At 30.1% G+C, this 14,786-nt stretch overlaps 1 protein-coding gene across 6 annotated transcripts in view; it reads right to left on the reverse strand.

Moving 5' to 3' along the window:
* Positions 1 to 14,786, reverse strand: part of NOVA1 (NOVA alternative splicing regulator 1) — a 145,773-nt gene that overhangs the window by 21,422 nt on the left and 109,565 nt on the right. For 3 of the 6 annotated variants that reach the window (XM_072761298.1, XM_026007646.2, XM_026007647.2), the window contains 2 exons: positions 12,003 to 12,169; positions 2,007 to 2,078 (listed from right to left, as the gene is read on the reverse strand). In XM_072761298.1, coding sequence (XP_072617399.1) covers positions 2,007 to 2,078; positions 12,003 to 12,169 — 239 coding nt within the window. The remainder of the gene's footprint in view (positions 1 to 2,006; positions 2,079 to 12,002; positions 12,170 to 14,786) is intronic. The other 3 variants (XM_072761299.1, XM_072761301.1, XM_072761302.1) reach the window with 1 other exon arrangement.

Here is a 14,786-nt window from a genome sequence, read left to right on the forward strand (position 1 = left end):
AGTGTGAATTTGAATCTACTGGGAAATACTGAGGGAATAAAATGATTACAAACTACATAAGGATGGGTGATGACTACAATTCCTTTAATAAATTTAAGAATCTTGTTTGGTTCTTCTTTTATATTTTGCCTCATGTTATCCAGGAGATATTATGCTTGTTTGCATAAAAACAGAAGAATTCAGAATATAAATAAAATATATTTAACAAATATAACTGAGTATAGTGGACAAGTATGAAATCACAATGAATTTCAAACAGAAAACTATTAGAATTGGCAGAGGTGGATACAGTATGATATCTAGATGGTAAAAATATTAGTAAGCTCCAATGTATAAATTAGCCTTTTAAAGAAATCATTTAATAAAAATTCACGTGTTCAAAGAAAATAAATAAAATACAAATCTAACTTCAAAGACAAAATTATTGAGATAGTTTTTCTTTTCAGATCCAGGATTGTTTACATTGTACATTGAGAAAACTCCTTAGTTTTATTTTATTTTATTTTATTTTATTTTATTTTATTTTATTTTATTTTATATGCTGCTGCACTCATTTGTCTTATTTTTGTTTGGGAAATAAAGAATAAGGTACAAGAGAAATATTAAAACAATAAAGTTACTTGTTCCAACAGTTTTCTATATCATGTAATTAAAGTTCATTTAAGAGATAAGGTAAATATAGAGAAAATATATAAATACTTTTTAATCTCATGGATTAATATTACAAGCTTCATTCTCACCTTACGCTGTATCATTTCTTTCAACTAGAAGTGCTGGGATTCATCACTAGAGATGTGTAGTATTTTAACTAATTTATTGGGGTTAAAATGTGAGTATTATAAAGTAGGTTTGTCTAAAGGGAATGCATAACATGAAAATCAAGCTCCTACTATAGAATAACATAATACCCTATGTTAGTTTTGCTTCCAGCTATTATTTTAATATTTTTCCTGAGGCTGCAAAAGTATTTGACTCAATAAATAAGCAAAATAATTCTGATAGTCTTAGATTACATGCAAAAGGCACATTTAATATAGTTAGCAAATATAGTTCAAAGTTAATAATTTATTGATCAATTATAAGAAAAATATATTTACAAGATAAGCTTTTGTTTGATAACTGAATAATACCATAAGGCTTTGTATTAGAGAAAAAGTAGAAATATTAAAGAAAATAACATCTGTCACCTAAATGAAGCTCAACTCAGACAAAATGAAAATGTGTTTAATCATTTTAATGAATATATTTTTCAACATTTGTCAAGTACAGTATGGCTCTGAATTACATAAAATAGTTTAGATAATATACTTAAATGTGCCAAAAATAACTACAGTTTTGAAAAATGACCTACAAATATTTAGTACCAAAACAATCATCAAATCAAACTAATATATTTCTAATTGCAAAGTTTGCCACTCCACCAAAGAAAATGCTTGTATTAAATGAGAGAAAATAATACCATTTCCTAAGTTGTAAAACAGAATTAAAATTATAACAAACACCAATTTTCTGTTATTTTTAGATCGCTAGAAATGTTTTTCATTGAAAGTGAGAATTGTTTACATAGTAAGGCATGTCTGAAATAAAAAACAAATGAAAATGCATTCACTTTTAAAGATATACCTTTGCTCAATAAGTCATATTTATACATTTTTACATATATGATATTCTTAACTTATATATCAGTAATCCTAGGAAGAAACAATAATGGAGATTATAAACAGTGACTCAATAAATAACCCACAGAGCTCCATAAAGTCATAATTTTAAGGGAAAATCCAAAATTCAAGGAGTCTATCATCTGAATATATTTTTGTATGTAAGTTAAAAAATGCATATAAATTTTCAGGAATAATTGATATTTCTTTCTCAGGTTATTTGGAATCTGATCATGGTGCACATATGTGAATGAACGAATACATCCTTAACCCACCATTATCTTTTTCTCCAGTGTGCAGGCAATCACCCGTGAAAAGTATGGTGTAGATGACAGGATGATACTGTACCTGATTAGCTCTGGAGGTGGTCATGGGATCAGATGGAGAGGACTTGGTGGTAGTTGGGGAAGATGGCAATGTCTGGGAACAAAGCAGTTCAGGAGCAAATCAACCTTTAAAAGCCTTAAACTGATTATTTAAATAAAACAAAATAAAATAAAATGTAATATAACGAGAACAAAATCCTATGAACAAATTTTTCTCCTACTCATTCAAATTTAATGGAATTTAAGATTAATTAAGTAACTAATGCATGTAAATATGCATGCATAAGCATGTAAAAATAAATTCATGACTTGAAATCATGGTGGTGACTGATAAAAATTCACATGAGTATTAAAGGTATCCTGACCATATTCATGAATAGTAATCTCTTTTCTTTCCCTCTTGTTTGCTTGGGGGAAAAGAGATGTCAAACAAAAATTCAAGAAATTCAATGAGTAAAACTGAAAGAGTCATATTCCTATCAATGAATACAGTCCGGGATTGGAAGAAGTGGTGAAATGAAGTTTACTTTGGCATAAAAGCATCCACCTACTTAATATGTTGAATATCACCAACAAGTTGATTCCACATAAATTTAGGGATCCATACTTAAAAGCAACTAAATTTGTAGTTCTGAATTCTTAAAGCACATTATCTTTTAAAATATTAATTTTTAATAAATTTAGAGCCCATCTGAAAATGTAAACATTAACCTCATATTAATAAACAAGTAATTAATAGCATTTTAACAAATTGCCATATTTTTATCATTTATGTTTAAGACTAAAAATTTAATATAGATGTGTTGTAGCACCATCAGCCTGTGTTGAAAATAAACACAAAATATTAGGAATCATACTTATTGTTTACTTCATTTTGAAACATTTCTACATACTATATATAATATGCTATATGAGGTCATTAATGTACTTGTTGAACAATTCATTAATACATTTTAAACTTCTCAAGTTTGATAGAATAATGTTGAAGTGTACCATGTTAAACTTCTTTCTTTTAAAAAATATTTTTTCACTTAGCAAATAATATTGCTTATGTAGCAACCTCAATAGATAATATTTCCTTATAGGTGAAATGGGGTAGTTTTATAGTATAAACACAATTCTATGTGGACATTTTATGTTAATAAATATGCATCAAAATTACTCATATATGAGCAAAAGCATAACTTTAAAGGTTCAGCAGCATCAGGAAAAGCAAATAAAATTACTTAATAAAATCACGTTTCTTCATTTGACATTTCAAAAGTTCTGATTTGGATAGAACAAAGCACGTGTGCATAAAAGAAAGAATGAGAAATTCACAGGCTTCTACTTAACTTACTGTTCTCCAGTAACAAAAGTAAGATTGGTTCTAACATCAAATCATGTTATAAACAGTCCGCTCCTCAAGTGATTCCTGGTTCTTCTAAGTTAAAACCTAAAATACTTTGAGGAAAACTAAATGTTGAGTTAAACCAAGGCTTTTGTTAAATCATATTTAAAAAGGGCACAGGAGCTACTTTCAGAAGTAAAACCTCATAAAAGAAGAAACAAAATCTTCGAATCCTTTTTCTATTTTCGCTCTTTGCAAAAAGATTCTCATCATTTCTCCAGAGAGACTTTCATTTTCACTTATTAAAGATTGCTCTAATATTTCCTTTTCAGACAATTTTATGCTGGAATATATGTCATTGACTTCACACTACTATATATTGAATAGTAGAGATTTTATTTTCCCATCTCTGGTTACGACGTTATTACAGAGAATTCCTTGGAGTAGTTAACATACATTTAAAAATCTGTTCTGTACTTATCTCAGATTATGAGGTTGCTCATGAAACGATGTGAAATGAATCTAGAGGTCATTTCTCCCCAAATAGGTTAGAATTTAAGTATATTAACCTACAGAAGCACTAAGTATGTGTTGGGTTCTTGTACGTCCATCAGGGTAAAATCAACCTGAAATATTCACTATGACACCCACCTCGTCCTAGATATGAATTCTTAATAAGGTACTGAAACACTGCAAAGAATGATGTTGTAAAAGTAGTAATATCAAGTGGCTCAGAATTTGTAGACACTTAGATTAATATTATCTTCTGTCAATTTGTTCAATCCCTTTCTTTTTGCTTGGCATATATATGAAATACTGGACATGTATTATTAGTAACTGATACAACTCATAGTCATCAACACTGTCCTTAATAATTCTGATGCTATTTCTTTCTCACAGAAACAAAAAACAGTAGCTTTGAACTTCAGGGAAAATATTGTCTTTAAACCATTAAAAATTTGCTTATTAAATATAATCTGATAATAAATTAAAGTTTAATATTTTAAATAAACTAGTGAAAATTATATAAATTTGAGCTTCAAGGGATAAGATTATCAAAATATCACAATAAATTGTCTTTAAATATATTTTCTTCATTTAAATTCCTAAATTAATGAACACATAATGAGTTTTGTAGCTATTATTCATTTTGATACTTTAAACACAAAATGTCTCCTCCCTTTACCATTTACTTATAACAATAAAAAGATACCAGAGAGTTTCCATTTGGGTTGATATTTTAAAGTACTAGCTACAAAAAAATTGTACTAACAGATAAATGTAAATATATTAAAATAATGCCTTTACTTTAAAATGTTTATTAAGTAGTTTAAACAGCTTTGATAGTTTTCTTATCAACAAAAATAGAATCAAAGAATCCATAAGAAATATTTCAATGTATAATATAAATGATATGTTTGTTCCCCTATATTTTATAAACAAAACATTTACTCCTTCTTACTACACAGATTTAAATTTAGTGGTTTCAAGTTAAAGATCATTTAATAAAATTTCTGACTAAATATCCATTTAAGCAACAGTATATTAAAATAGTTATTATAAATAACATGTACAAGGACACTCTCCTCTAAAATTTTTTTTACATTTATCAAATAGTGATTGTGAAGGGCAGTCATTTTGTAGCACAATTTACTTTTCAAATGGAAAAGTATAACATAGTTTTGTTTAGACAAATTGACTAGCTGTCTAAGAATTCTACTTTAAAGACTGAAGGCTGAATTACTTACTGCAGAAAAATTCAAAGTATTTTACAATTTCAAAACAGTGAATCCTTTCAAATGGTTTTAAAATATTCATGATTTAACAATAGACATTAAGTGGGTCTATAACTTGGCTTCTGGGAATAAGAACTAAAAACTGATCACAAATTGTAAAATGCGTTCTTGTTAACAAGTAACAAGTGTTGCTGGACCAGAAAATATTACTATAAATAAACTTTGTAATATATGCAGCTTACCTCCAGGCAAATCTACAGTAACAGACTGTTAAGAACCTCTGATATTTATAGGTATAGTGAGAACAGCAATGAACAACAAATCACAATTGTAATTCAAAATCTATTATTAACTGAGTAATATTACTCAAATAATCACTTTCCCAAACCTGTGTTTTGAATTCTGTTAAAAAAAATCTGTATAGTCCTCTATTTAAAAAAAAAAGGAAAAAATACGTGAATATGTAATTGTCATCTTTGGTTTTTCATGGTGATAACATCTTCCCCTTCTTCCAACATCTGGACTATCTGGAACCCATCAGCACTAATATGGTACTGGTGTCCAACTCACACAGGTCTTTCAGAACTTATTCTATAGCTTATTTTCCTCATAATTACTATTTTGCACCTTTATCCTTCTTCTCAGCCACTCAATCCCACGACTTTTATCTACCTTTCAACTGATAGTCTTCATTACCTAAAAGAAATCATGATTTTTCAGAATGAACATCCTTATACTTTTTCCTTTTCTAAACCACTTCCTCCCTCAACCAATCTTCCTATTCTTTTCATTATAGACAAAACTGCCTACTCAGACTTCCACTCTTCATAGGTTAGGATCTTAACACCCTAAATATGAACTTTCCACCACTCCTGAGGCATCTTGAGCCATCACAGTAATCTCATCTCTAATTTCTCTGCCTTTTCAAGCTCCTTTTTATTCTTTAACATAAGCCATTTCCTCCTGCAGGGGTCACATGAGCCTTCCTCAGCTAACTTGTATTTCACTCTTTTGCATATCCAAAATTCCAAATCAGCATTTCTACCCTTCACACCATTTTTTTTTCTCTTTACCCAACTGGCCTCTTTACTTTTAGGAAATAATATTAGTAGGATATAATGGTTTTGCTCTCACCATGTGGTTAACACTAACTTTAAAATCTCCAAATATTTCCTATTAAAAGATAATTCTTGTATTTTTCTCGGGCATTTGATCCTTCTTAGCATCTTTCCTTAAACCTTCCCTCCTTATTTTATCACAGGAAATATTACTGATTTCCCTTTTATCTTTATCTCTAATAAAGAGCACTTACTAGGAACTGGGTATACTTCTACTCAGTTAATGCAATATCCTTATGAAATAGATTATTATTACTAGTCCCATGTTATAGGTAAAGAAGTTGAGGTTCAGGGAAGCAAAACAACTCACCCAAAGATATGTAGCTGATAAATTAAAGAGCCAGGAATTGAACCTGGGCAGTCCTGCTCCAGATCTTATGCACTAAACCCCTATACTAATAATGCCTCTGACTACCTTTTCTGATAAATGCTTCTTTATTTCATTTTGTGCTTTTTTCTCCCTCTCCTACAATGAAGATGGTAAAGTGAAATTAATGCTTCAAATATAATTTAGGACCTATATTTTTGAGTTTTACACTCTCACCTGTACTTCTATAAAAGACTACTTCAAGAGAAAAGTACACTACGTACAACTTACTCAATTTGCCTGCAACACACAAAAATATTATCTCAAACAGGCACCTAACTAAAATTCAGTTATTGCTTTCTAGGCTTCACCATTCTGCTAAGCTCAAAACCATACGTAATCAGTATTTATTCTTTTCTCACCGTTTTGAAACGGGAACTAACCTGTCTCAAAGCCTTACAGATTTTACTGAGAAATATCTTTTAACTTCAAGTATTTGTTTCAAGTTCACTACCAAAAAAGATTAGGTGTTCATCATCTTCTTAAAATACTGCCTAGTCTCTTAACTTAACCTTGACCCAAGATATTCTATTTTAAATGAGGTTCTCTTCTTGGATAAACTTATTCCAGATACTGTAAAAGGCCCCAAAGACAGAAATCTATTTGGTTTCATTTTATCAACATTGCTAAAAAGTGGAGACCATATAGTCCAGTGTTAAGATCAATTACCAGTTACATTTCCTTGGGTAAGTTACTCAATTCCTTTAAACATCAGCTTCTATAACTTTAACATGGATTCTGTACTCTATGTGACTCATAGGTTTTTGTGAAGATGGATAAAATATGATAATACATGTAAAGTGCATAGCACAATGGCTGGCACAGAATAAACACCACAGATATCACTATTATATTACTGATCCTTCATTCTTGATCACCAAACCTTTATTTATTTAGCCTGACAAAGCTTAACACTCCTTAAATTTGTGTCGCATAAAAGAAGAAGAAAATATTAGCTTACAAACCTTCAAACCTAAAGATCCACATAGTAGATCACTAGGCTAATTGTCATTATTCTTTTTTCATATCCATAATTGCACCTATAGGCACCCTAAGAGTCCGTCTGGATTTTTAGCCAGAAGAGAACAAAATGCAGAGGTGCCTCCTTTTGTCCTAACTTTCCAGAGAAAGTGAAAGAGCTCTTTTGGGGAATATTAGGAAGTATCCGTGATCTATAGAATGCCCCTCAGCCAGACATCCAAAGTTCACCATGATCTGGTCCCATCCTATCTATCTAATATTAATTTCCTCTAAACTCTAACACAAATGTTCCTCTTCTGTCACGAGGGTCTCCTTACTATGCAACCATTATATCTTTCTTCTCAAATCCATATTGTTTCACATGCCTAAAATAAGCTTTTTACTTTCTTCTCCACTAATTAGGAAATTCTTATATAATCTTCAAGGTCCGGTTCAAATCTTCACCTATTTTATAAGATCAAGTGTCACTCAAGCCTACATTTCTTTCACATGCGTCTGAACTTTTATGCTACATTGTTTACGTTGTAGTTTTGGTATATAATACAGTCTGACATTTTATTATTTTAACAATTTATGATCTCTCACAAACTAGTTTTAGAGAACAAGAGCTACAACTTAATAAATCTTGCAATTCAATAAGAAGGAATTTAATAAATTCATGACAGAATAGGTGAATAATGAACACATTATGTGCTATTTTTGCCAATTTTTCATGACAGAACTAAAATTCTTGACTAAGATTTCTGATACCTTCATTTGATTTCTTTTTTAAAATACAAGTGAAATTCTCTAAATGCCTATAACCACTTCATTCTTAATGTGGCTTTCCTTAAAACTACATTTGAGGCAAGAGAGAAAAATACTGCTGAAAATCTGTAACAGACACAAGAAATTAACAAATATTAACTATATTACTAATTTGTGGTTTCTACCTTGTTTTAGGGTTTATTGTACTGATTCATTATGTAAACAACCATATTTAGAGGAGGATTTGAGGGACTTAGAAGAAGATTTTCAATAATTCTAGGAGGGGGAAAAGGTATCAAGCTCAAAATATAAAAAGTTGGAAATGGAAAAATGTGTACTACAGAGTCTGAACTAAAGACATGTTCCAGGAATGAGTCCAGAACTTCTACAAATAAGGTTTAAATTATTTGAAGATCACTGAATGTTTCTATTTGTGTGTCATGAAAATAAGAAATAGTATGTTCTATGTTGTAATTAATTATATTTTATTTTGGTTTACTGGCTCTTGATGCGTATCAGTTTCTTAGTATACTGACTTGTAAAATGAACACAATGATATTAGGTACTTCATAATAATAATAACCTTAATAATTCTAATTAAGGTTATAGAACAGAATCTACAATATTTTGATTATTCAACAGCTGTTAATTATTACTATTTTTATTTGAATATATAAAAATTGCAGTCCCTATTAGTGAATAAATATTTTTAAAATAAAATGGCAACAAGAAACACTTGAGAGGAAACAACATCTAATATTCAAAGTTGGATGTAAGGCTGTCATGCTAGATTTCATCATTCCACTACCTGAAAGATCTGCAAGACCAGTTTGCAGTATATTCCTAAGACACTATATTTGAGCACTCATTCAGTTAATAAGGGTATTTGGGTAGAATTTGGGCAGAATGTTCTGGTTCATGCAATTTATTCAATTAACAAGTGTATCTAGATTCAGAATATAACATTCTGTTAAAAGTCCAAAATATATGGTTTGAAATAATAACTTTTAAAGTAACTTTTATTTATTTAGAACTAACTTTGACTTCCTGTATTAAGTACGTTACATACACATTATACATTTTTAGGAAGCAACACCTTAAAGTTATCAATCATAAAAAACAATACACGTTAGTAATAAACATTAAGAAAATATATAATTTCATATTCAACATGGATTCATTTCTATGCAGAAATTATATTTTCTATCTCTCATTTTTATATATTCTAATTTTATTCTTTGCAAAATTTAAATAAAATTCTAAAAATTTTTTAAAAATTGTTTTTAAAATTAACTTCAGGACTAAATAAAGCCTAAAGCAGAGATAAATGTTATCAGTTAAATGAAAGGCCACCATTTTAAGAAAATGTTACTGTGATGCTATGTTTATAATCTACAATATATATAAATATCACATGAAATATTTTTATATATTCTAGAGCAATTTATTTTAGACATAGTGTTTGATAATGGATAACCAGTATTTCTAGAAATAAAACTATAGTATTTAAATTTATCTACTTGACTTACTATTTAGAGACTAATTCAACAAAAAATCTTTTTGTTAAAATAGAAAAACTTAGAACATAAAAAACTACTGATCTATAATATCTTGGAAACATTTTCGATCTTTTTGCCAGATTTTTCAAGTAAATATTTCAATTTTTAGATTTACAAAGAAAGGGATTAAAGATTAAATATGTTGTTCTACTAGATTTAGTGTACTTGTCTGATAATTTTTTAAAATGATACTCTATTTACATACATTATTGATTACATAAATATATTAAAATCAACAATGATTTTAATTCCATCAATATCTACAGGGCTTACAAATGAATGCAAATACACAAAAGTCAACCAATCACTATATTTTTAACACTTAACTTAAATTTTAATAACATTATCTGAACAAGGCAAGTAAAAATAAACCAAACAATTTCAAAATCTAGTTTTCATCAATCTATACTGGTACTGGATATATGGTAGCCTTCAAATTTCATATTGCATAGAGACAACTGGAATTTTAGCAATGATTCATATTCTATTATTTGATGGTACTACCCATTATTATAAAAATAATAAATAATTCATATCATTGTCCTAAATATATCACCAGTAATATCATACTACTCAACTTTACTTTTTAAAAAATAAAAATGTTCACTCTTCTCTCTAAATATTTGAACTTTTCTCACAGAAGTTATAAAACAAGAGAATAGGCTGGAGTAAGGCAGAAAGTCAATAAACTTACACTGTAGTGCCAACTCTGTAAATTCTTACCCCCAGGTGATTTTAACCCAGAGGTCTTTAACTAAACTCATAGTTTTAGAATCTGGATAGAGTCCTGGGGTCAGTTTTAGAAATATTCCTCGTATTCCCTTAGTAGAGACAAACTAAATATTTCAAAAATATAAATGGCTGTGAAGAATAAAAAAATCTACTGATATTTAGAGCTCTAAAATATTTACATTCTGCCATGCATAAATTAAAAGACAACTCCTTGAAAACTTATGAAGGGTATAGAAATTGAACCATTTGACTGTGACAAAGAGTATAAAGTGATGATTTTATATGGAATAACAGCTACTTGATGTAAACATGGAAAAATATTTTTTAAGAGTAATTAATATAAAATGGAGTGTTAGCCTATAATTTGAAAATATATTACCTAATTATTAATTCCTATGTCTGTATATGATTAGTCAGGCTTATTATTATATATATGTTGGTAAAATTATAATATATTCATAACATTGTTTAGTATAAAATTTCTTCTCAATTCAGAAACATGAAATTAATAAGATTTTGAGCTACATTTCAAATTTATTACAATAAACATAAAATTCTGTAAATTAAATACTCCATGAATTAATGAAGAATAATACATTTTTTGAAGGCATAGTCTATTGATAGCATAATCACAAATTAAGTAGCTAATTAAAAAGGGCAAATGCAGAAACAATAATTATAATCATAAGGTATCAAAAAAATTTCAGAATTTAAAAGGGTTTATGGGGAAGAATTCGCCTAACTTAACATTAAAGAATGTCATTTTTCTCCTACATCATGTCAGCCATTATTCAACCTTAAAAGCTCACATTGTCTTTTATCAAGTAAAATTTCTGTTACAGAAAAATCTCACACATTAAAGATTAACATTGGCCCTTTATGACATATATATAAATACTACATCTTATACATAATGTAATAGCTGATTTAAAACAAAGTACTATTTGTTAGGTACAAAAATTTACTTACACATATTTGTTTATAAAAAATGTTGAATATAACAAATTAACAAAACAGTAGTTTATATGCATAGTAACTATACTGAAGACTACAAGTATTATTAAAAATATGATAATTGAAATGTTGAGGATATTGTTTCAATTTTTATACTTTAATAATTGAATGTAGTTTAAAATAGATTAAATTCCTATAAATTAATCAATTTTATGTCTATAATTTTTTTAAAAGGCAATCACAAAAGAACCGAGGCACATAATTGTTCCTCAGTGTAATACTAAAAAATGAGTTGTTAAATCAATCAATAAATCAACTGATCAATCTAAGGAAGAGACTGGTAGTCTTTAAGTACATAAAATGACAACTTTGTTATGTATTACGTATGCTTAGGAAAAGAAAAACTTTATATGCTAAGATGTTAATGCTTCTTTTATAAGGAATTCATACTATCCTGTGGATATTTCTCTTTGATTTCCCAACTAAACACTCACTTGTTTGATGCGATCTGGATTAACGGTGGTCTGGGGTTGTAGAATGCTGACTGGTTCTGTCTTGGCCACATTTTGGGGCATTTCTCGAATTTTTTCTGCAATGAATCCATGAACTGCATTCAGTGCTTCAACTGTTCCCTGGATCAAGCATACTCGTTCAGTAGTACCTGTGGATGAAAGATTACTTTTCAGAAAACCTTCCTTATTTTATTACTTTATTTTCAAAAAAGCTATGAGAAAGGATGATATAGTAAGGCCAATAAAATAAAAATGCAGAACTCTTAATTAACTAGAAATGTTCATTTGAACCAAAAACCAGAGTGAAGACACACATAAATATTCCTCTCTTCATTTTTAACTCATTCTTTTCTTTCTCAAAAAGGGTCTTTGGATTCCAGTAGAGCCAGAGATCTTAAGAAGTTCTGAGCATATCATTCATTCATCAACATAAAAAAAATACTTGCTGAGCACTTATAAAAGGACTTAGGGTTAAAAACTGGTACTACATAGATGAAGATTGATGGACCCAGCTTTCAAAGAGGATATCTTAAGAGTGAAAAACTAAATTAACATCAGGCAAGACAATTATATGATTGTATGATATGAAAAATAATGGATGTACCTACATGAATGGCACACTTGGATGATCTGGAGTGAAAAGAGCATTTAAATTTGTGGGTAGGGATGCCTGGGTGGCTCAGCGGTTGAGCATCTGTCTTCGGCTTGGGGTGTGATCCCAGGATCTGGGATGGAGTCCTGTATCAGGCTCCCTGTGGGGATCCTGCTTCTCCCTCTGCCTATGCCTCTGCCTCTCTGTCTCTCATGAATAAACAAATAAATCTTTAAAAAATAAATAAATAAATTTGTTGGATCTGGGATGGAGTCCTGCATCAGGCTCCCTGTGGGGATCCTGCTTCTCCCTCTGCCTATGCCTCTGCCTCTCTGTCTCTCATGAATAAACAAATAAATCTTTAAAAAATAAATAAATAAATTTGTGGGTAGAGGAGGTCTTGGAAAGTCCAGGTTAATTTCTTCATTTTATTCACTTACCCTGCTCTTTTTCTAATCATAGCAACAACATACTATCATAGCAACACTATTTGATATTTTAATCTTTATTTTTAACTTTCTCACTAGAATGTAAGCGCTCAGAGGACAAGAGATTAGCTTGTTTTGTGTTATAGCTTCCCCAAACTGTCAACAGTCCCTGGTACAGGGCAGCCCAGTTGGCTCAGGGGTTTAGCGCTGCCTTTAGCCCAAGGCCTGATCCTGGAGTCCTGGGATCGAGTCCCACGTCAGGCTCCCTGCATGGAGCCTGCTTCTCCCCTGCTTCTCCCTCTGCCTGTGTCTTTGCTTCTCTATGTCTCTCATGAATAAATAAAATCTTTAAAAAAAAAAAAGGCCCTGGTACATAACAGGTGCACAATAAATATTTATTGCATAAATGAGTCAACGTGGTCTTTATCATGTAATTTTAATAAGACAGAATATCAGAGTTAAGAACAAAATTTTAAAATAGTTTTTGGGGCAGGTGGGTGGTAAGCGTCCAATGCTTGATTTTGGCTCAGGTCATGATCTCAGGGTTGTGAGTCTTTGTGCTCAGCATGGAGTCTACTTGTCTCTCTCCTCTCAAATAAATACAATCTTAAAAAAATAATTTATGAAATTTGAAATTTATGGATAATTGATGAAGATTAATAGTGTTCATCTCACATCAAGTGAATAAAATGTAAATATATGTGAGCATGACTAAGATGAAACTGGTTGGGTCTAATACACAGATCCTATAACTCATTTTATATGATACAGATAAGCCTTCAGACAGAAAAAAAAAAAAAAAAACCTTAGTTTTCAGATAATTCCGAGTCTCATTATAGCAGCTTGGTATTAAATTCAGCATCCTGGGATGCCTGGGTGGCTCAGTGGTTAAGCGTCTGTTTTCGGCTCAGGGTGTGATCTTGGGAGTTCCAGGAGTGAGTACCACATTGGGCTCCCTGCATGGAGCCTGCTTCTCCCTCTGCCTATGTCTCTGCCTCTCTCTGTGTCTCTCAGGAATAACTAAATAAAATATTAATAAATAAATAAATTAATTAATTAATTAATTCAGCATCCCAACACAACACATAAACTTGCATCTCAGGAGTATTTCTTTACTAAACAGTTACCAAAAAGAATGATTATTTTTAAATTTATAAAATATTTGTTTTTGAATTAATATGAAAACTTCCAGGGCAGCCCAGGAGGCTTAGCAGTTAAGCGTCAGTCTTCGGCCCAGGGCATGATCCTGGGGACCCGGGATTGAGTCCCATGTCAGGCTCCCTGCATGGAGTCTGTCTTTGCCTCTGCCTCTCTCTCTCTCTCTCTCTCTCTCTCTCTCTTTCTCATGAATAAATAAAATCTTAAAAAAAAAAAACTTCCAAGTACTAACACATTTTGGTACTACAGTTTAAAAATTCTAAGCTACTATATAAAACATTATTAAAGTGCATTTGGACAACAAAGTTGCAAATCTACAAATATTTTAAAAATCATAAGGAGTTTACATTGCTTTAAGAATTAGCTGCCTTGATAAGCCATTTTTCTAGTATTTTTGAATTTTTAAAAAGAACAGTAAAGGATTATCATTCTTCTACAAAAAAGATTTATAGCACAAGAATTTAAAGAGTAATATATGGATAAACCTAAATTAAATCTTCATATTTTAAACAATGAGGATTTAAGTGAATGAAAAACTAGGTTTCTTAAATTGTACAAATATTTCAGTAGAGAGCAAGTATGTCTTTC

This window comes from Vulpes vulpes, chromosome 6, assembly GCF_048418805.1.
Source record: "Vulpes vulpes isolate BD-2025 chromosome 6, VulVul3, whole genome shotgun sequence".
Taxonomy (NCBI): Eukaryota; Metazoa; Chordata; class Mammalia; order Carnivora; family Canidae; genus Vulpes; species Vulpes vulpes.